Consider the following 25,220-nt stretch of genomic DNA (forward strand, 5'->3'; position numbering starts at 1 on the left):
TCCTATCCGCCCTCCCCGCCTGGAAAGACGTACCCTGACTCCGCACAAAGGTGAGACAATCCTTGATGTCCACTCTGCTTCTCCACGTCTCACTGTGCCTGTGCGGATGTCTGCCTCTGCCGTCTCCTTCTCTTCTGTGGCCTTCTTAGACTCTGGATCTGCAGGAAATTTTATTTTGGCCTCTCTCGTCAACAGGTTCAACATCCCAGTGACCAGTCTCACCAGACCCCTTTACATCAATTGTATAAACAATGAAAGATTGGACTGTTCCATACGTTTCCGCACGGAGCCCCTTCTAATGAGCATCGGATCTCATCACGAGAGGATTGAACTTTTGGTCCTCCCCAATTGCACCTCGGAAATTCTCCTTGGACTTCCCTGGCTTCAACTTCATTCCCCAACCCTGGATTGGTCCACTGGGGAGATCAAGAGTTGGGGGCCCTCTTGTTCCAAGGACTGTCTAAAACCGGTTCCCAGTAACCCTTGCCGTAACTCTGTGCTTCCTCCAGTAACCGGTCTCCCTAAGGCCTATATGGACTTCGCGGATGTTTTCTGCAAAAAACAAGCGGAGACTCTACCTCCTCACAGGCCTTATGACTGTCCTATCGACCTCCTCCCGGGCACTACTCCACCCCGGGGCAGAATTTATCCTCTCTCTGCCCCAGAGACTCTTGCCATGTCTGAATACGTCCAGGAGAATCTAAAAAAGGGCTTTATCCGTAAATCCTCCTCTCCTGCCGGAGCCGGATTTTTCTTTGTGTCCAAAAAAGATGGCTCTCTACGTCCTTGCATTGACTACCGCGGACTTAATAAAATCACGGTTAAGAACCGCTACCCCTTACCCCTCATCTCTGAACTCTTTGATCGCCTCCAAGGTGCCCACATCTTTACTAAATTGGACTTAAGAGGCGCCTATAACCTCATCCGCATCAGAGAGGGGGATGAGTGGAAAACAGCATTTAACACCAGAGATGGACACTTTGAGTATCTGGTCATGCCCTTTGGCCTGTGCAACGCCCCTGCTGTCTTCCAAGACTTTGTTAATGAAATTTTTCGTGATCTGTTATACTCCTGTGTTGTTGTATATCTTGATGATATCCTAATTTTTTCGGCCAATCTAGAAGAACACCGCCAGCATGTCCGTATGGTTCTTCAGAGACTTCGTGACAATCAACTCTATGCTAAAATTGAGAAATGTCTGTTTGAATGCCAATCTCTTCCTTTTCTAGGATACTTGGTCTCTGGCCAGGGACTACAAATGGATCCAGATAAACTCTCTGCCGTCTTAGATTGGCCACGCCCCTCCGGACTCCGTGCCATCCAACGTTTTTTGGGGTTCGCCAATTATTACAGGCAATTTATTCCACATTTTTCTACCATTGTGGCTCCTATTGTGGCTTTAACCAAAAAAAATGCCGATCCCAAGTCTTGGCCTCCTCAAGCGGAAGACGCCTTTAAACGACTCAAGTCCGCCTTCTCTTCGGCTCCCGTGCTCTCCAGACCTGACCCATCTAAACCCTTCCTATTGGAGGTTGATGCCTCCTCAGTGGGAGCTGGAGCTGTCCTTCTACAAAAAAACTCTTCCGGGCATGCTGTTACTTGTGGGTTTTTTTCTAGGACCTTCTCTCCGGCGGAGAGGAACTACTCCATCGGGGATCGAGAGCTTCTAGCCATTAAATTAGCACTTGAGGAATGGAGGCATCTGCTGGAGGGATCAAGATTTCCAGTTATTATTTACACCGATCACAAGAACCTCTCATACCTCGAGTCTGCCCAACGGCTGAATCCTCGTCAGGCCAGGTGGTCTCTGTTCTTTGCCCGATTTAATTTTGAAATTCACTTTCGGCCTGCTGATAAGAACATTAGGGCCGATGCTCTCTCTCGTTCCTCAGATGCTTCTGAAATTGAACTCTCTCCTCAACACATCATTCCTCCTGACTGCCTGATTTCCACTTCTCCAGCCTCCATCAGGCAAACTCCACCAGGAAAGACCTTTGTTTCTCCACGCCAACGCCTCGGAATCCTCAAATGGGGTCACTCCTCCCATCTCGCAGGTCATGCGGGCATCAAGAAATCTGTGCAACTCATCTCTCGCTTCTATTGGTGGCCGACTCTAGAGACTGATGTGGTGGACTTTGTGCGAGCCTGCACTATCTGTGCCCGGGATAAGACTCCTCGCCAGAAGCCCGCTGGTTTTCTTCTTCCTCTGCCTGTTCCCGAACAGCCTTGGTCTCTGATTGGTATGGATTTTATTACTGACTTACCCCCATCCCATGGCAACACTGTTATTTGGGTGGTCGTTGATCGATTCTCCAAAATGGCACATTTCATCCCTCTTCCTGGTCTTCCTTCAGCGCCTCAGTTGGCTAAACAATTTTTTGTACACATTTTTCGTCTTCACGGGTTGCCTACGCAGATCGTCTCGGATAGAGGCGTCCAATTTGTGTCTAAATTCTGGAGGGCTCTCTGTAAACAACTCAAGATTAAATTAAATTTTTCTTCTGCATACCATCCTCAATCCAATGGACAAGTAGAAAGAATTAACCAGATCTTGGGTGACTATTTACGACATTTTGTTTCCTCCCGCCAGGATGACTGGGCAGATCTTCTACCTTGGGCCGAATTCTCGTATAATTTCAGAATCTCTGAATCTTCCTCCAAATCCCCGTTTTTCGTGGTGTACGGCCGTCACCCTCTTCCCCCCCTCCCTACCCCCTTGCCCTCTGGTCTGCCCGCTGTGGATGAAATTTCTCGTGATCTCTCCATCATATGGAGAGAGACCCAAAATTCTCTCTTACAGGCTTCTTCACGCATGAAGAGATTCGCGGATAAGAAAAGAAGAGCTCCTCCCATTTTTTCCCCTGGAGACAAGGTATGGCTCTCCGCCAAATATGTCCGCTTCCGTGTCCCTAGCTATAAGTTGGGACCACGCTATCTTGGTCCTTTCAAGATTTTGCGCCAGATTAATCCTGTCTCTTACAAACTTCTTCTTCCTCCTTCTCTTCGTATTCCTAATGCCTTTCATGTTTCTCTTCTTAAACCACTTATCATTAACCGTTTCTCTCCCAAATCTGTTCCCCCCACTCCTGTCTCCGGCTCCTCGGACATCTTCTCCGTCAAGGAAATTTTGGCATCTAAAAAGGTCAGAGGGAAAACCTTCTTTTTAGTGGATTGGGAGGGTTGTGGTCCTGAAGAGAGGTCCTGGGAACCTGAGGACAATATCCTGGACAAAAGTCTGGTCCTCAGGTTCTCAGGCTCCAAGAAGAGGGGGAGACCCAAGGGGGGGGGTACTGTTACGCCGAGCGCTCCGGGTCCCCGCTCCTCCCCGGAGCGCTCGCTACACTCCTCTCACTGCAGCGCTCCGGGCCCGGGGCGCTGCGATACCGCCTCTGGCCGGGATGCGATTCGCGATGCGGGTAGCGCCCGCTCGCGATGCGCACCCCGGCTCCCGTACCTGACTCGCTCTCCGTCAGTTCTGTCCCGGCGCGCGCGGCCCCGCTCCCTAGGGCGCGCGCGCGCCGGGTCTCTGCGATTTAAAGGGCCACTGCGCCGCTGATTGGCGCAGTGGTTCCAATTAGTGTTTACACCTGTGCACTTCCCTATATCACCTCACTTCCCCTTCACTCCCTCGCCGGATCTTGTTGCCTTAGTGCCAGTGAAAGCGTTTCCTTGTGTGTTCCTAGCCTGTGTTCCAGACCTCCTGCCGTTGCCCCTGACTACGATCCTTGCTGCCTGCCCCGACCTTCTGCTACGTCCGACCTTGCTTCTGTCTACTCCCTTGTACCGCGCCTATCTTCAGCAGCCAGAGAGGTTGAGCCGTTGCTAGGGGATACGACCTGGTCACTACCGCCGCAGCAAGACCATCCCGCTTTGCGGCGGGCTCTGGTGAAAACCAGTAGTGACTTAGAACCGATCCTCTAGCACGGTCCACGCCAATCCCTCTCTGGCACAGAGGATCCACTACCTGCCAGCCGGCATCGTGACAATTACAGTACTATTTAGGTATAGTAAAGTATTGTTTATATACAATATGGCACTGCTATGTGATCACTATATTACAGTACTATGTAGGTATAGTAAAGTATTGTTTAGACACAATATGGCACTGCTATGTGATCACTATATTACAGTACTATGCAGGTATAGTAAAGTATTGTTTAGATACAATATGGCACTGCTGTGTGATCACTATATTACAGTACTATTTAGGTATAGTAAAGTATTGTTTATGTACAATATGGCACTGCTATGTGATCACTATATTACAGTACTATGTAGGTAGAGTAAAGTATTGTTTAGATACAATATGGCACTGTTATGTGATCACTATATTACAGTACTATGTAGGTATAGTAAAGTATTGTTTAGATACAATATGGCACTGTTATGTGATCACTATATTACAGTACTATGTAGGTATAGTAAAGTATTGTTTAGATACAATATGGCACTGCTATGTGATCACTATATTACAGTACTATGTAAGTATAGTAAAGTATTGTTTAGATGCAATATGGCACTGTTATGTGATCACTATATTACAGTATTATGTAGGTATAGTAAAGTATTGTTTAGATACAATATGGCACTGTTATGTGATCACTATATTACAGTACTATGTAGGTATAGTAAAGTATTGTTTAGATACAATATGGCACTGCTATGTGATCACTATATTACAGTACTATGTAGGTATAGTAAAGTATTGTTTAGATACAATATGACACTGTTATGTGATCACTATATTACAGTACTATGTAGGTATAGTAAAGTATTGTTTAGATACAATATGGCACTGTTATGTGATCACTATATTACAGTACTATGTAGGTATAGTAAAGTATTGTTTAGATACAATATGGCACTGTTATGTGATCACTGTATTACAGTACTATGTAGGTATAGTAAAGTATTGTTTAGATACAATATGGCACTATTATGTGATCACTATATTACAGTACTATGTAGGTATAGTAAAGTATTGTTTAGATACAATATGGCACTGCTGTGTGATCACTATATTACAGTACTATGTAGGTATAGTAAAGGATTGTTTAGATACAATATGGCACTGCTGTGTGATCACTATATTACAGTACTATGTAGGTATAGTAAAGTATTGTTTAGATACAATATGGCACTGTTATGTGATCACTATATTACAGTACTATGTAGGTATAGTAAAGTATTGTTTATATACAATATGGCACTGCTATGTGATCACTATATTACAGTACTATGTAGGTATAGTAAAGTATTGTTTAGATACAATATGGCACTGTTATGTGATCACTATATTACAGTACTATGTAGGTATAGTAAAGTATTGTTTATATACAATATGTCACTGTTATGTGATCACTATATTACAGTACTATGTAGGTATAGTAAAGGATTGTTTAGATACAATATGGCACTGTTATGTGATCACTATATTACAGTACTATGTAGGTATAGTAAAGTATTGTTCAGATACAATATGGCGCTGTTATGTGATCACTATATTACAGTACTATGTAGGTATAGTAAAGGATTGTTTAGATACAATATGGCACTGTTATGTGATCACTATATTACAGTACTATGCAGGTATAGTAAAGTATTGTTTAGATACAATATGGCACTGTTATGTGATCACTATATTACAGTACTATGTAGGTATAGTAAAGTATTGTTTAGATACAATATGGCACTGTTATGTGATCACTATATTACAGTACTATGTAGGTATAGTAAAGTATTGTTTATATACAATATGGCACTGTTATATGATCACTATATTACAGTACTATGTAGGTATAGTAAAGTATTGTTTAGATACAATATGGCACTATTATGTGATCACTATATTACAGTACTATGTAGGTATAGTAAAGGATTGTTTAGATACAATATGGCACTGCTATGTGATCACTATATTTCAGTACTATGTAGGTATAGTAAAGTATTGTTTAGATACAATATGGCACTGCTATGTGATCACTATATTACAGTACTATGTAGGTATAGTAAAGGATTGTTCAGATACAATATGGCACTGTTATGTGATCACTATATTACAGTACTATGTAGGTATAGTAAAGGATTGTTCAGATACAATATGGCACTGTTATGTGATCACAATATTACAGTACTATGTAGGTATAGTATAGTATTGTTTAGATACAATATGGCACTGTTATGTGATCACTATATTACAGTACTATGTAGGTAGAGTAAAGTATTGTTTAGATACAATATGGCACTGCTATGTGATCACTATATTACAGTACTATGTAGGTATAGTAAAGTATTGTTTAGATACAATATGGCACTGCTATGTGATCACTATATTACAGTACTATGTAGGTATAGTAAAGTATTGTTTAGATACAATATGGCACTGTTATGTGATCACTATATTACAGTACTATGTAGATATAGTAAAGTATTGTTTAGATACAATATGGCACTGTTATGTGATCACTATATTACAGTACTATGTAGGTATAGTAAAGTATTGTTTAGATACAATATGGCACTGTTGTGTGATCACTATATTACAGTACTATGTAGGTATAGTATAGTATTGTTTAGATACAATATGGCACTGTTATGTGATCACTATATTACAGTACTATGTAGGTATAGTAAAGTATTGTTTAGATACAATATGGCACTGTTATGTGATCACTATATTACAGTACTATGTAGGTATAGTATAGTATTGTTTAGATACAATATGGCACTGTTATGTGATCACTATATTACAGTACTATGTAGGTATAGTAAAGTATTGTTTAGATACAATATGGCACTGCTATGTGATCACTATATTACAGTACTATGTAGGTATAGTAAAGTATTGTTTAGATACAATATGGCACTGTTATGTGATCACTATATTACAGTACTATGTAGGTATAGTAAAGTATTGTTTAGATACAATATGGCACTGCTGTGTGATCACTATATTACAGTACTATGTAGGTATAGTAAAGTATTGTTTAGATACAATATGGCACTGCTATATGATCACTATATTACAGTACTATGTAGGTATAGTAAAGTATTGTTTAGATACAATATGGCACTGTTATGTGATCACTATATTACAGTACTATGTAGGTATAGTAAAGGATTGTTTAGATACAATATGGCACTGTTATGTGATCACTATATTACAGTACTATGTAGGTATAGTAAAGTATTGTTTAGATACAATATGGCACTGTTATGTGATCACTATATTACAGTACTATGTAGGTATAGTAAAGGATTGTTTAGATACAATATGGCACTGTTATGTGATCACTATATTACAGTACTATGTAGGTATAGTAAAGTATTGTTTAGATACAATATGGCACTGTTATGTGATCACTATATTACAGTACTATGTAGGTATAGTAAAGGATTGTTTAGATACAATATGGCAATGTTATGTGATCACTATATTACAGTACTATGTAGGTATAGTAAAGTATTGTTTATATACAATATGGCACTGTTATGTGATCACTATATTACAGTACTATGTAGGTATAGTAAAGTATTGTTTAGATACAATATGGCACTGTTATGTGATCACTATATTACAGTACTATGTAGGTATAGTAAAGGATTGTTTAGATGCAATATGGCACTGTTATGTGATCACTATATTACAGTACTATGTAGGTATAGTAAAGGATTGTTTAGATACAATATGTCACTGTTATGTGATCACTATATTACAGTACTATGTAGGTATAGTAAAGTATTGTTTAGATACAATATGGCACTGCTGTGTGATCACTATATTACAGTGCTATGTAGGTATAGTAAAGGATTGTTTAGATACAATATGGCACTGTTATGTGATCACTATATTACAGTACTATGTAGGTATAGTAAAGTATTGTTTAGATACAATATGTCACTGTTATGTGATCACTATATTACAGTACTATGTAGGTATAGTAAAGTATTGTTCAGATACAATATGGCGCTGTTATGTGATCACTATATTACAGTACTATGTAGGTATAGTAAAGGATTGTTTAGATACAATATGGCACTGTTATGTGATCAATATATTACAGTACTATGTAGGTATAGTAAAGTATTGTTTAGATACAATATGGCACTGTTATGTGATCACTATATTACAGTACTATGTAGGTATAGTAAAGTATTGTTTAGATACAATATGGCACTGTTATGTGATCACTATATTACAGTACTATGTAGGTATAGTAAAGTATTGTTTAGATACAATATGGCACTGTTATGTGATCACTATATTACAGTACTATGTAGGTATAGTAAAGGATTGTTTAGATACAATATGGCACTGTTATGTGATCACTATATTACAGTACTATGTAGGTATAGTAAAGTATTGTTTAGATACAATATGGCACTGTTATGTGATCACTATATTACAGTACTATGTAAGTATAGTAAAAGGATTGCTTAGATACAATATGGCACTGCTATGTGATCACTATATTACAGTACTATGTAGGTATAGTAAAGGATTGTTTAGATACAATATGGCACTGTTATGTGATCACTATATTACAGTACTATGTAGGTATAGTAAAGTATTGTTTAGATACAATATGGCACTGCTATGTGATCACTATATTACAGTACTATGTAGGTATAGTAAAGGATTGTTCAGATACAATATGGCACTGCTATGTGAGCACTATATTACAGTACTATGTAGGTATAGTAAAGTATTGTTTAGATACAATATGGCACTGTTATGTGATCACTATATTACAGTACTATGTAGGTATAGTAGAGTATTGTTTAGATACAATATGGCACTGTTATGTGATCACTATATTACAGTACTATGTAGGTATAGTAAAGTATTGTTTAGATACAATATGGCACTGCTATGTGATCACTATATTACAGTACTATGTAGGTATAGTAAATTATTGTTTAGATATAATATGGCACTGCTATGTGATCACTATATTACAGTACTATGTAGGTATAGTAAATTATTGTTTAGATATAATATGGCACTGCTATGTGATCACTATATTACAGTACTATGTAGGTATAGTAAAGGATTGTTTAGATACAATATGGCACTGTTGTGTGATCACTATATTACAGTACTATGTAGGTATAGTAAAGGATTGTTTAGATACAATATGGCACTGTTGTGTGATCACTATATTACAGTACTATGTAGGTATAGTAAAGTATTGTTTAGATACAATATGGCACTGTTATGTGATCACTATATTACAGTACTATGTAGGTATAGTAAAGGATTGTTTAGATACAATATGGCACTGTTATGTGATCACTATATTACAGTACTATGTAGGTATAGTATAGTATTGTTTAGATACAATATGGCACTGTTATGTGATCACTATATTACAGTACTATGTAGGTATAGTAAAGTATTGTTTAGATACAATATGGCACTGTTATGTGATCAATATATTACAGTACTATGTAGGTATAGTAAAGTATTGTTTAGATACAATATGGCACTGTTATGTGATCACTATATTACAGTACTATGTAGGTATAGTAAAGTATTGTTTAGATACAATATGGCACTGTTATGTGATCACTATATTACAGTACTATGTAGGTATAGTAAAGGATTGTTTAGATGCAATATGGCACTGTTATGTGATCACTATATTACAGTACTATGTAGGTATAGTAAAGGATTGTTTAGATACAATATGTCACTGTTATGTGATCACTATATTACAGTACTATGTAGGTATAGTAAAGTATTGTTTAGATACAATATGGCACTGCTGTGTGATCACTATATTACAGTGCTATGTAGGTATAGTAAAGGATTGTTTAGATACAATATGGCACTGTTATGTGATCACTATATTACAGTACTATGTAGGTATAGTAAAGTATTGTTTAGATACAATATGTCACTGTTATGTGATCACTATATTACAGTACTATGTAGGTATAGTAAAGTATTGTTCAGATACAATATGGCGCTGTTATGTGATCACTATATTACAGTACTATGTAGGTATAGTAAAGGATTGTTTAGATACAATATGGCACTGTTATGTGATCAATATATTACAGTACTATGTAGGTATAGTAAAGTATTGTTTAGATACAATATGGCACTGTTATGTGATCACTATATTACAGTACTATGTAGGTATAGTAAAGTATTGTTTAGATACAATATGGCACTGTTATGTGATCACTATATTACAGTACTATGTAGGTATAGTAAAGGATTGTTTAGATACAATATGGCACTGTTATGTGATCAATATATTACAGTACTATGTAGGTATAGTAAAGTATTGTTTAGATACAATATGGCACTGTTATGTGATCACTATATTACAGTACTATGTAGGTATAGTAAAGTATTGTTTAGATACAATATGGCACTGTTATGTGATCACTATATTACAGTACTATGTAGGTATAGTAAAGTATTGTTTAGATACAATATGGCACTGTTATGTGATCACTATATTACAGTACTATGTAGGTATAGTAAAGGATTGTTTAGATACAATATGGCACTGTTATGTGATCACTATATTACAGTACTATGTAGGTATAGTAAAGTATTGTTTAGATACAATATGGCACTGTTATGTGATCACTATATTACAGTACTATGTAGGTATAGTAAAGGATTGTTTAGATACAATATGGCACTGTTATGTGATCACTATATTACAGTACTATGTAGGTATAGTAAAGTATTGTTTAGATACAATATGGCACTGTTATGTGATCACTATATTACAGTACTATGTAGGTATAGTAAAGGATTGTTCAGATACAATATGGCACTGCTATGTGATCACTATATTACGGTACTATGTAGGTATCGTAAAGTATTGTTCAGATACAATATGGCACTGCTATGTGATCACTATATTACAGTACTATGTAGGTATAGTAAAGTATTGTTTAGATACAATATGGCACTGTTATGTGATCACTATATTACAGTACTATGTAGGTATAGTAAAGTATTGTTTAGATACAATATGGCACTGTTATGTGATCACTATATTACAGTACTATGTAAGTATAGTAAAAGGATTGCTTAGATACAATATGGCACTGCTATGTGATCACTATATTACAGTACTATGTAGGTATAGTAAAGGATTGTTTAGATACAATATGGCACTGTTATGTGATCACTATATTACAGTACTATGTAGGTATAGTAAAGTATTGTTTAGATACAATATGGCACTGCTATGTGATCACTATATTACAGTACTATGTAGGTATAGTAAAGGATTGTTCAGATACAATATGGCACTGCTATGTGAGCACTATATTACAGTACTATGTAGGTATAGTAAAGTATTGTTTAGATACAATATGGCACTGTTATGTGATCACTATATTACAGTACTATGTAGGTATAGTAGAGTATTGTTTAGATACAATATGGCACTGTTATGTGATCACTATATTACAGTACTATGTAGGTATAGTAAAGTATTGTTTAGATACAATATGGCACTGCTATGTGATCACTATATTACAGTACTATGTAGGTATAGTAAATTATTGTTTAGATATAATATGGCACTGCTATGTGATCACTATATTACAGTACTATGTAGGTATAGTAAAGGATTGTTTAGATACAATATGGCACTGTTGTGTGATCACTATATTACAGTACTATGTAGGTATAGTAAAGGATTGTTTAGATACAATATGGCACTGTTGTGTGATCACTATATTACAGTACTATGTAGGTATAGTAAAGTATTGTTTAGATACAATATGGCACTGTTATGTGATCACTATATTACAGTACTATGTAGGTATAGTAAAGTATTGTTTAGATACAATATGGCACTGTTATGTGATCACTATATTACAGTACTATGTAGGTATAGTATAGTATTGTTTAGATACAATATGGCACTGTTATGTGATCACTATATTACAGTACTATGTAGGTATAGTAAAGTATTGTTTAGATACAATATGGCACTGTTGCTTGGAACTGTCTGGTCCCATCCGCAGACATAGACCTTAGAACTAGTTTAGTGGATCCCAGCCAACAATATGGCATCAGACACCCCCCCCCCCCCCCAATGCCGGATTGGCTCATGGAATCACGTACCTTGCTTCCTGCCGTCATCCTTTGGGGGTCGAGTCTTCCCGAGCTTCATGGCGGAAAAAACGCTTTTACCGACCCTATAAGAGAGCAGAAATAACAAAATGATTGCTTTTATCTATATGGCGCCAACATATTCCGCAGCGCTGTACAGAGGTTGTGATCGCTCACACTGGTACCTGTAACTCAATGGGGGCACAAAATCTAAATTCCGGTATATGTTTCGGAGCGCGGGAGTAAACCGGAGAACCCTGAGGACACTGACAGGAACACGGGGGAGAACATACAAACTCCTTGCGGATGTCGTCCTATGTGGGATTTGAACTCAGGACCCCAGTGGAGCAGCAGACGACCCACACCGGAGCTGTGTTTTTCAACCAGTGTTGCCTACAAGCTGGTGCAAAACTACAAATCCCAGCATGCCCGGACAGCCTTCGGCTGTCCGGGCATGCTGGGAGTTGTAGTTTTACAACAGCTGGAAGAACACAGGTTGGGAAACACAGCATTAGAGAACATTTTGTTCAGAACACTCGAAACCGGAGGCCGTGATCGTGATGCCACGGCCACGCCCCCCTCATGACGTCACGCCCCTTCCGTTCATATGTGGGAGATCTACTAGGGCCCCCCCGCGATCAGACATCTTATCCCTTATCCTTTGGATAGGGGATAAGATGTCTAGCAGCGGAGTATCCCTTTAACCAACTAATGCTTGATGCTGTGCTGGGACTTCCCGCTGTGAGAGATGGAAATGAAGAGCTGCTCGGTGCAAAGTCTGTCTACAGAGACTTACATGTGTATGTAGGTCGTTTCCTTCTTCACCTGGAACATTTTTTGTATTTTTTGTATTATTTTTTTTTTTTACCCCATCAGCCTCATTCAACAAACATCAGCGTGGCACACTCAGCGTGGCACGTTTTTACAATGGGAAAGGAGGAATAACCTGCACTAAGGGCCCCCCAGGCATCTGATGTCCAATCCCCCCCCCCCCCAAAATAAACCTAAAAAACTGGTGTCAATAAGCTAAGCCAAGAGCTGCCGCGATGTGCGAGTATACTGCGCATGCGCGCGGCGACTCGCACATCGCAGCGTGTCTGCTCGTAGCCGCGTATTGCCGCTCTGAACAGGCACATGTAAAGGCAGCATATAGTGGTCCTTCAGCGGCGGATCCGCAGCGAAATACTCGCGGAAAATTCGCTCGTCTGAACGTACCCTTAAAGGAGAGATCCGGGATGAGAAAACGTATCCCCTAGACTAAGGATAGAGGATACGTTTTCAGATCGTGTGGGGCCCGCCGCGATCTCCCATACGGGGCCCCCCGGCAGTCAGCAGCCAAGGGGGCGTGTCCGACCACCGCACGACGCGGCAGCCAACACGCCCCCTCAATATATTCGTCTGTCTCCGCCTCTGCCATTGAAATGTATTGCGCTATTATGAGCCGAGGGCCCGTACAGGAGATCGCGGGGGGGGGGGGGGGGGGCCACAGCGGTCCGACCCCCCGCGATCCTTAGGATAGGGCAGTGTTTCCCAACCAGGGTGCCTCCTGCTGTTGCAAAACTACAACTCCCAGCATGCCCGGACAGCCAAAGGCTGTCCGGGCATGCTGGGAGTTATAGTTTTGCAACAGCTGGAGGCACCCTGATTGGTAAAACACTGGGATAGGGGACAAGTTTCATATCCTGGAGTCCTCCTTTAAATTGCAGTAAAATTGAATGGGTTTTCCGGTGAAACCCAAATACATCCTAAAATTCCACAAGAATCTATAGATCTGCATTATTGGGACCATTCACATTACGGAATCACCGAGCAGAGATGGAAGAGAAGCGTTGTAGAGGAGGAGGAGTGCGGCATACAGCAGCTCTCTCCATCTCATACTATGGATACAGCAGCTGCCCCCCCCCCCCCGCTCCTCTCCATCACGTCACCATCGTAATGATAATGAACGTTCATATATATATATATCAGTCGTGTATACAGGGATCACCGCTCATTATCAGGGCCCTGGAATCAATATTTACCAGATTTACATTAATATTCTCATGGACATTCGTGTGACTCATCGGGGGCGACGCTGCGATGGCTGGAATGTGGGGCCGGAACGTTAATGGGGGATGTTCGGGGTAAGAAAACGTAGCTGCTAAAGGCAGTGCCCCACCTGTCTGTAGGTTGTGTGTGGTACTGCAGCTCAGCATCAGTCACCTAGCAGGGTGAGTTATAGAAAAGAGAAGATAGATACGGTAGACAGATATGAGATAGATAGATAGATATGAGATAGATAGATAGATATGAGATAGATAGATATATAGATAGATATGAGATAGATAGATATGAGATAGATAGATAGATATGAGATAGATAGATAGATATGAGATAGATAGATATATATGAGATAAATAGATAGATAGATATGAGATAGATAAATAGATATGAGATAGATATGAGATAGATAGATAGATAGATATGAGATAGATAGATATGAGATAGATAGATATGAGGTAGATAGATATGAGATAGATAGATATGAGATAGATAGATAGATATGAGATAGATCGATAGATAGATAGATATGAGATAGATAGATAGATATGAGATAGATATGAGATAGATAGATAGATAGATATGAGATAGATAGATATGAGATAGATATGAGATAGATAGATATGAGATAGATAGATATGAGAGATAGATAGATATGAGATAGATAGATATGAGAGATAGATAGATAGATAGATAGATATAAGATAGATAGATAGAATGAGATAGATATGAGAGAGATAGATAGATATGAGATAGATAGATATGAGATAGATAGATAGATAGATATGAGATAGATAGATATGAGATAGATAGATACATATGAGATAGATATGAGATAGATAGATAGGTATGAGATAGATAGATAGATATGAGATAGATAGATAGATATGAGATAGATAGATAGATAGATATAAGATAGATAGATAGAATGAGATAGATATGAGAGAGATAGATAGATATGAGATAGATAGATATAAGATAGATAGATAGAATGAGATAGATATGAGAGAGATAGATAGATATGAGATAGATAGATAGATAGATAGATAGATATGAGATATATATATGAGAGATAGATATGAGATAAATAGATATGATATAGATAGATAGATAGATAGATATGAGATATATATATGAGAGATAGATATGAGATAAATAGATATGATATAGATAGATAGATAGATAGATAAGAATTGTAGAGCAGCACTCCCAGTCAGAGTGGAAGTATATGGGTGCAGGTGGTCTCAGGGATCCAATACTTGTAGATACAATAGAAGGTAACTCCAGCACACCAACTTAAAGTGCAGGAAAGTGATTTATTCCAGAAGATACAGGCAATGTTTCTCAGGTTGACAAGGATCACAATTGACACCCGATCGGGACTTCAATGAACTTTTGAAAAATACAGGCAATTATCAAGCTGGAAAATGGTGTTGTGAGGCCACAGAAACGTTGCCTGTATCTTCTGGAATAAATCACTTTCCTGCACTTTAAGTTGGTGTGCTGGAGTTACCTTCTATTGTATCTACATAGATAGATAGATAGATAGATAGAAGTTTCTATAGTTTACAGATGCGGGTGAGTCTTGGAGACGTCTCAGTAATATTCTCTCATCTACATAATTGATATTTGCATCTTTAATAGTAAACAATCTCCATTGTATGCCGCCGGTGAGGCTGAATGATTGATGGCGGGTATAATGGATCTGCCCAGGTTTTATTACTCACTGACTTGTTCTTTTTCACAGCTGGATGCGTTTCCTTCCTCCCTATAATAAAGTAATATAATCACCAATACCCCCCTCCCCCGCCTATTGTAATGTGCGGCCGGGGAGACAATGATCAGGAGGAGTAACACAGGAGACAGAGTGTATAGGATTCATCAGGCCTACAGATAACACCCCATGGGCCCTGTATATAACGCTGGGGTTGGGGGGGTCTCCATATGGCAATAGACACAGGGGGACAATTGACTACAATAAGAGGAGAGGTCACACTACTCCTAAAATGACTTCCACCTATAACAAGAATTTAGCATCTTCTACCATCTCTTTATATCAAATGTAGCTTTATTTTTCTTATAAACAGTATTCAATCTTCTGCATAGCCACATAGTAATGTGATACAATTCTGTCTGCCTGATGCCACCACTAGAGGGAGCTCACTGTATACTGTGCTATTAGTACAATGTAGAAACATAAGGACAAGGCCAGAAATGCAGTGTCCCAGTTCACGTGTCCCAGCTACAAAGTATCAGAAGTTGTCGTGTGGCCTAGAAAGCCTTCTGCTATCTGCCTAAATCTCTGTATGGGGTATCGTGGGTTTACTTGTTTTTGTGCATACCATTGTCATCATAGCATACACTGAGGTCTTATAGCTGTTTAAGGGTTAAATATCTGCATACTGTATCAGTTGAGTGAATCATTGGTCCCACATTACATTCCCTAGCTAGTTTCTAAGCAGAAACTTCCAGAAAGGCCATAGCAAGAGTCCATAGTCCAACCCTCTCTCTCCAGACAACTGGACCCAAAAACCAGTTTGGTCTGATCCTGGCTATGACCGCAGTAAATTCAGGCCATTAAAGGAGTAGTCCAGTGGTGAACAACTTATCCCCTATCCTAAGGATAGGGGATAAGTTGCAGATCGCTTGGGGGCCCCAGCGGTCGGACTCCCCGCGATCTGCAACTTATCCCCTATCCTTAGGTGTTCATCTCCTGTACGGGGCCCCGACAGCCCGCGGGAAGGGGGCGTGTCGACCACTGCCCGAAGCGGCAGCCAACACGCCCCCTCAATACAACTCTATGGCAGAGCCGAAGCGCTGCCTTCGGCAATCTCCGGCTCTGCCATAGCGATGTATTGAGGGGGCGTGTCGGCCGCCGCTTCGTTGGGTGGTCAACACCCGCTATCTGGTCGGAGAGCCTGGCCCCGTACAGAGAGATCGCAGGGGGCCCCAGCGGTCGGACCCCCGCGATCTCAAACTTATCTCCTATCCTTAGGATAGGGGATACGTTTTTCACCACTGGACTACCCCTTTAAGGAGCGAAAGAACCCCTAGTTGAGCGTACCTCCTAGGAGATGCTTAAAGGGGTACTCCGCCCCTAGACATCTTAAGGCCTATCCAAAGAATAGGGCATAAGATGTCTGATCGCGGGAGTCCCGCCGCTGGGGACTTATGGTTGCGGCTTCTGGGCCAAGCCTTATGGTCAGCAATAGTCCCGCCTTAGTGTGCACATGTTTGAGCAGAGTTACTACTAACACTAGGAAGTGCGGTTATAAGAGGCTCCAGCGCCCCCTGCTGTATATGGACCCCCTGCATTGTGCTGTAGTCTGAGCCCGAGACAAAGGAACAAATCATCTAAAAAAAGGAAAAACTGCGTCTAGTGAGATGCAATAAATTTGGCGCAGCCTCTGCCTGTTCTGTCTAGTTTTCAATAGGCACTGTCACATATACATCTGGACAAAACAATAGTTTTTCTAATATACTTTTTAAAAATTGTTTACATTTTAATGAAGAAAACTGCCTTTGAAAATCCCACCACTAGGGGTCCCCATACCTTCTGAGACACTGATGAGCCCCACAGCAGCATGAGTGTGTCCAAGGGTCATGGACACAAAATGGCAAGGCTGCAGGAGGAACACAGCCTGCAGCAACACTGCTGTAACAGAGTTTTACCATACATGTCTCCAGCTGTTGCAAAATTACAACTCCAAGCATGCCTGGACAGTCAAAGGATGTCTGGGCATGCTGGGAGTTGTAGTTTTGCAAATGCTGTAGGCACACAGCTGAAGGCAACACTGCTGCAAAAAAGAGTTTTCCAAACACTGTACCTCCAACTATTCCAAAACTACAAGTCCCAGCATTACAGGACTGCCTAAGGATGACACACATGAATAACATAGGACAGTGTTTCCCAACCAGGGTGCCTCCAGCTGTTGCAAAACTACAACTCCCAGCATGCTTGGACAGCCTTCGGCAGTCCAAGCATGCTGGGAGTTGTAGTTTTGCAACAGCTGGAGGCAACCTGGTTGGGAAACACTTACATAGGAAAATGTAAGTTATACACTCACCATATTGTCTTTGGTGGTAGAGTACAGGCAATCTCCAATGAAATCGCGGCATCCCGAACAGCTGAGACACTACAGGAGGGTCCCTTAACTTGCCTCCTGGTGTCTGATCGCCGAATGACTGCTCAGTGCCTGAGATCCAGGCATGAGCACTCAAGCGGCAGAATCATCAATTAATGGTTTCCAGTGAGAAACCATTGATCAATGTAAAAGAGTGTTATAGTCTCCTATGGGATAACAATGATCAGTATAGGAGATCAGTGTGTGCAGTGTTATAGTCTCCTATGGGATAACAATGATCAGTATAAGAGATCAGTGTGTGCAGTGTTATAGTCTCCTATGGGATAACAATGATCAGTGTAAGAGATCAGTGTGTGCAGTGTTATAGGTCCCTATAGGATAACAATGATCAGTATAAGAGATCAGTGTTTGCAGTGTTATAGTCTCCTATGGGATAACAATGATCAGTATAAAGAGATCAGTGTGTGCAGTGTTATAGCCTCCTATGGGATAACAATGATCAGTATAAGAGATCAGTGTGTGCAGTGTTATAGTCTCCTATGGGATAACAATGATCCATGTAAGAGATCAGTGTGTGCAGTGTTATAGTCTCCTATGGGATAGCAATGATCAGTATAAGAGATCAGTGTGTGCAGTGTTATAGTCTCCTATGGGATAACAATGATCAGTATAAGAGATCAGTGTGTGCAGTGTTATAGTCTCCTATGGGATAACAATGATCCATGTAAGAGATCAGTGTGTGCAGTGTTATAGTCTCCTATGGGATAGCAATGATCAGTATAAGAGATCAGTGTGTGCAGTGTTATAGTCTCCTATGGGATAACAATGATCCGTGTAAGAGATCAGTGTGTGCAGTGTTATAGGTCCCTATGGGATAACAATGATCAGTATATGAGATCAGTGTGTGCCGTGTTATAGTCTCCTATGGGATAACAATTATCCGTGTAAGAGATCAGTGTGTGTAGTGTTATAGTCTCCTATGGGATAACAATGATCAGTATATGAGATCAGTGTGTGCAGTGTTATAGTCTCCTATGGGATAACAATTATCCGTGTAAAAGATCAGTGTGTGCAGTGTTATAGGTCCCTATGGGATAACAATGATCAGTGTAAGAGATCAGTGTGTGCAGTGTTATAGTCTCCTATGGGATAATAATGATCAGTGTAAGAGATCAGTGCGTGCAGTGTTATAGTCTCCTGTGGGATAACAATGATCAGTATAAGAGATCAGTGTGTGCAGTGTTATAGGTCCCTATGGGATAACAATGATCAGTGTAAGAGATCAGTGTGTGCAGTGTTATAGGTCCCTATGGGATAACAATGATCAGTGTAAGAGATCAGTGTGTGCAGTGTTATAGGTCCCTATGGGATAACAATGATCAGTGTAAGAGATCAGTGTGTGCAGTGTTATAGGTCCCTATGGGATAACAATGATCAGTGTAAGAGATCAGTGTGTGCAGTGTTATAGGTCCCTATGGGATAACAATGATCAGTACAAGAGATCAGTGTGTGCAGTGTTATAGTCTCCTATGGGATAAAAATGATCAGTATAAGAGATCAGTGTGTGCAGTGTTATAGGTCCCTATGAGATAACAATGATCAGTGTAAGAGATCAGTGTGTGCAGTGTTATAGGTCCCTATGGGATAACAATGATCAGTGTAAAAAAAAATCAGTGTGTGCAGTGTTATAGGTCCCTATGGGATAATAATGATCAGTATAAGAGATCAGTGTGTGCAGTGTTATAGGTCCCTATGGGATAACAATGATCAGTATAAGAGATCAGTGTGTGCAGTGTTATAGGTCCCTATGGGATAATAATGATCAGTATAAGAGATCAGTGTGTGCAGTGTTATAGGTCCCTATGGGAGCTATAACATTGCAAAAAAAAAGTGCAAAAAAAAAAGTGAATAAAGATCATTTAACCCCTTCCCTAATAAAAGTTTGAATCATCCCCTTTTCCCATAAAAAAAAAAAAAACAGTGTAAATAAAAATAAACACATGTGGTATCGCCGCGTGCAGAAATGTCCGATCTATAAAAATATATTGTTAATTAAACCGCACGGTCAATGGCGTACACGCAAAAAAAGTCAAAATTCCAAGATAGTGCATTTTTGGTCACTTTTTATATAATGAAAAAATGAATAAGAAGCGATCAAAAAGTCCGATCAATGCATAAATGGTACCGATACAAACTTCAGATCACGGCGCAAAAAATGAGCCCTCATACTGGCCCATACGTGGAAAAATTAAAAAAGTTATAGGGGTCAGAAGATGACAATTTTAAACATATACATTTTCCTGCATTTAGTTATGATTTTTTTCAGAAGTGCGACAATATCCAACCTATATAAGTAGGGGATCATTTTAATCGTATGGACCTACAGAATAAAGAGAAGGTGTCATTTTTACTGAATAATGCACTGCGTAGAAACGGAAGCCCCCAAAATTACAAAACTGTGTTTTTTTTCCAATTTTGTCTCTCAATGATTTTTTTTCACGTTTCTTTGTAGATTTTTCAGTAAAATGACTGATGTCTTTACAAAGTAGAATTGGTGTCGCAAAAAATAAGCCATCATATGGATTTTTAGGTGCAAAATTTAAAGAGTTATGATTTTTTAAAGGTAAGGAGGAAAAAACAAAAGTGCAAAAACGGAAAAAACTCTGGTCCTTAAGGGGTTAAGCTGTCTGAATTTAACCCCTTAAGGACGCAGGACGTAAATGTACGTCCTGGTGAGGTGGTACTTAACGCACCAGGACGTACATTTACGTCCTAAGCATAACCGCGGGCATCTGAGCGATGCCCGTGTCATGCGCGGCTGATCCCGGCTGCTGTTCGCAGCCAGGGACCCGTCGGCAATGGCCGAAGCCCGCGATCTTGCGGGCGTCCGCCATTAACCCCTCAGGTGCCGGGATCAATACAGATTCCGGCATCTGCGGCAGTTCGCGATTTAAATGAACGATCGGATCGCCCGCAGCGCTGCTGAGGGGATCCGATCATTCATAACGCCGCACGGAGGTCCCCTCTCCTTCCTCCGTGCGGCTCCCGGCATCTCCTGCTCTGGTCTGTGATCGAGCAGACCAGAGCAGGAGATGACCGATAATACTGATCTGTTCTATGTCCTATACATAGAACAGATCAGTATTAGCAATCATGGTATTGCTATGAATAGTCCCCTATCGGGACTATTCAAGTGTAAAAAAAATGTAAAAAAATTTAAAAGTAAAAGTAAAAAAAAATGTGAAAAATCCCCTCCCCCAATAAAAAAGTAAAACGTCCGTTTTTTCCTATTTTACCCCCAAAAAGCGTAAAAAACATTTTTTATAGACATATTTGGTATCGCCGCGTGCGTAAATGTCCGAACTATTAAAATAAAATGTTAATGATCCCGTACGGTGAACGGCGTGAACGAAAAAAAATAAAAAAAGTCCAAAATTCCTACTTTTTTAATACATTTTATTTAAAAAAAAATTATAAAAAATATATTAAAAATTTTTAATATGCAAATGTGGTATCAAAAAAAAGTACAGATCATGGCGCAAAAAATGAGCCCCCATACCGCCACTTATACGGAAAAATAAAAAAGTTAGAGGTCATCAAAATAAAGGGATTATAAACGTACTAATTTGGTTAAAAAGTTTGTGATTTTTTTTAAGCGCAACAATAATATAAAAGTATATAATAATGGGTATCATTTTAATCGTATTGACCCTCAGAATAAAGAACATGTCATTTTTACCATAAATTGTACGGCGTGAAAACAAAACCTTCCATAATTAGCAAAATTGCGTTTTTCGTTTAAATTTCCCCACAAAAATAGTGTTTTTTGGTTGCGCCATACATTTTATGATATAATGAGTGATGTCATTACAAAGGACAACTGGTCGTGCAAAAAAACAAGCCCTCATACTAGTCTGTGGATGAAAATATAAAAGAGTTATGATTTTTAGAAGGCGAGGAGGAAAAAATGAAAACGTAAAAATTTAATTGTCTGAGTCCTTAAGGGGTTAAAGGGGTACTCCGGTGGAAAACTTTTTTTTTTTTTTTTTTTATCAACTGGTGCCAGAAAGTTAAACAGATTTGTAAATTACTTCTATTAAAAAATCTTAATCCTTCCTGTACTTATCAGCTACTGAATACTACAGAGGGAATTCTTTTCTTTTTGGAACACAGAGCTCTCTGCTGACATCATGACCACAGTGCTCTCTGCTGACATCTCTGTCCGTTTTTGGAACTATCCAGAGCAGCATATGTTTGCTATGGGGATTTTCTCCTACTCTGGACACTTCTTAAAATGGACAGAGGTGTCAGCAGAGAGCACTGTGGCCGTGATGTCAGCAGAGAGCTCTGTGTTCCAAAAAGAGAAGAATTGCCTCTGTAGTATTCAGCAGCTAATAAGTACTGGAAGGATTAAGATTTTTTTAATAGAAGTAATTTACAAATCTGTTTAACTTTCTGGCACCAGTTGATATAAAAAAAGAAAAATAAATTCCGCCGGAGTACCCCCTTAAGACCACAATTACTTATGTATACAGTGCATATCAGCTTTTGTCCTGAAATACTCTGTGCTGCTGGGGGACTGCTTTCCCCATAGCTCTCAGTCGGTGACCTCCCCGTAAGATACTCCATTTCTGAAATACTCTGTGCTGCTGGGAGACCCTGCCTTTTGTACTATGTAACGATCCACATGTAACCTTCCAACAAGATCACGGGGCAGGGACACTGTGCCTGATAACAGGGAAGAATAGATTACATTCACCTATACTACAGTCAGTCCAACGGGTCTAAGACCCAAAGGAAGATCTTCTGCAGAACTACAACTTGTGCTATAATTGTATGTTATGGAGGTACAGATCCTACAAGGAGATCAAATTATTCCCAGCATAAAATATAACAAAACATATTATCATAACCAATATGGTGGGGAACTGCGTGTATAAAATATAACCTTTAATGATATCAATAAAATCACCAAAAGTAATTGTGCTAGTGAAGATAAAAGAGAATTCTCTTTTATCTTCACTAGCACAATTACTTTTGGTGATTTTATTGATATCATTAAAGGTTATATTTTATACACGCAGTTCCCCACCATATTGGTTATGATAATATGTTTTGTTATATTGCAGAACTACAACTCCCAGCAAGCTGGGAGTTGTAGTTTTGCAACATCCGTAGGGCCACAGTTTGGAGACCACTGTTCTGTATGTTGCAGACGCGTGGGTCCAGATGGGAAGAACTATATGTTACCGATCCACTGTAACCAATGCGAGTTCTCCAGCCTTAGGTTTACCTGCAGTCCTATGTAAAACCACCAATTCACATCACAATTAATTGAACCAGCTTTACTACTTCTCACATATTCCACTCTGCTACATTTGTTAAAAAATAAAAAAATAAACCCCCTCCGATAAATCCTGCCCTACTACTGACAAACACCCCCCTGCTACATTTGTCAAATGCTGTGCTAGTATATCCAACAAAGTCAGCACTACTATGTCTAACCAACTCAGCTCAACTAGGTTACATGGGTCCATGAGGTATTGGACTTCCTCCATTAACCATGACATAACCATGACAGATCGATGTGTAGTAAGGGCGACATTGTTTAGCATACTATTTTAACTTCTAGCACAGAATCGTCTATTCAAGATGGAGCAGTGGTGAGTTTGTAATTTGGCACAAATTGTGGTAACAGATGAATGTGTTACTAGGGGTTTTACATAAAACTCCGATAAAAAATGGTAATCACCACAGACCTCAATAAGGCTATCACCATAGACCTCAATAGATCAATCACCATAGACCTCAATAGGTCAATCACCACAGACCTCAATAATTCAATCACCATAGACCTCAATAGATCAATCACCATAGACCTCAATAGGTCAGTCACCATAGACCTCAATTAGGGAATCACCATAGACCTCAATAGGTCAGTCACCATAGACCTCAATTAGGCAATCACCATAGACCTCAATTAGGCAATCACCATAGACCTCAAGAAGGCAATCACCATAGACCTCAATAAGGCTCTCACCACAGACCTCAATAGGCCAATCACCATAGACCTCAATAGATCAATCACCATAGACCTCAATAGGTCAGTCACCATAGACCTCAATAAGGCTATCACCATAGACCTCAATAGATCAATCACCATAGACCTCAATAGGTCAGTCACCATAGACCTCAATAAGGCTATCACCATAGACATCAATAGGTCATTCACCACAGACCTCAACAGATCAATCACCATAGACCTCAATAGGTCAATCACCATAGACCTCAATAGGTCAGTCACTATAGACCTCAATAAGGCAATCACCATAGACCTCAATAAGGCAATCACCATAGACCTCAATAGGTCAATCACCATAGACCTCAATATGTCAGTCACCATAGACCTCAATAGGTCAGTCACTATAGACCTCAATAAGGCAATCATCATAGACCTCAATAAGGCAATCAACATAGACCTCAATATGTCAGTCACCATAGACCTCAATAAGGCAATCACCAAAGACCTCAATAGGTCAGTCACCATAGACCTCAATAAGGCAATCAACATAGACCTCAATAAGGCAATCACCATAGACCTCAATAGGTCAATCACCATAGACCTCAACAAGTCAACCAACAATCTGCAGCTCTGCTACATCTGTATGCATGTATGACTGAGGTAGACCACCATCACCTTGCCCCCACCTCCCTTCTAAGAACTCACAGTCCACCAGTGTAACAGAAGATCTACTCACCAAGAATGGATCCTTCTTCATCAACACAACGCTCAACCACCCCCGAGGAGCCAACCCTTGTTTTAAGACGTCTACGCTCTTCACAAACCAATAGGTTTTATCCCATCGTCTTAAGCCGTGGCTTTCTGAATTTCATATGGCACAATTCAAATAAAAACCAAAAGAATAGAAGGAAAGGGTTTTGGAGCAGGTGAGGGGCTTGTCTGAGAGGTGAGGAACACGGAGAATGGCTGCCACCTGATA

The 25,220-nt window shown here is 39.7% G+C and overlaps 1 protein-coding gene across 14 annotated transcripts in view; it reads right to left on the reverse strand.

Annotated features, from left to right (window-relative positions):
• The window catches only part of OTOF (otoferlin), a 433,471-nt gene that overhangs the window by 131,989 nt on the left and 276,262 nt on the right, over positions 1-25,220 (reverse strand). For all 14 annotated transcript variants that reach the window (XM_056563722.1, XM_056563719.1, XM_056563725.1 and 11 more), the window contains one exon: positions 12,107-12,180. In XM_056563722.1, the coding sequence (XP_056419697.1) occupies positions 12,107-12,180 (74 nt within the window). The remainder of the gene's footprint in view (positions 1-12,106; positions 12,181-25,220) is intronic.

The sequence above is a fragment of the Hyla sarda genome, chromosome 3 (genome assembly GCF_029499605.1).
Source record: "Hyla sarda isolate aHylSar1 chromosome 3, aHylSar1.hap1, whole genome shotgun sequence".
In the NCBI taxonomy this organism is placed as follows: domain Eukaryota; kingdom Metazoa; phylum Chordata; class Amphibia; order Anura; family Hylidae; genus Hyla; species Hyla sarda.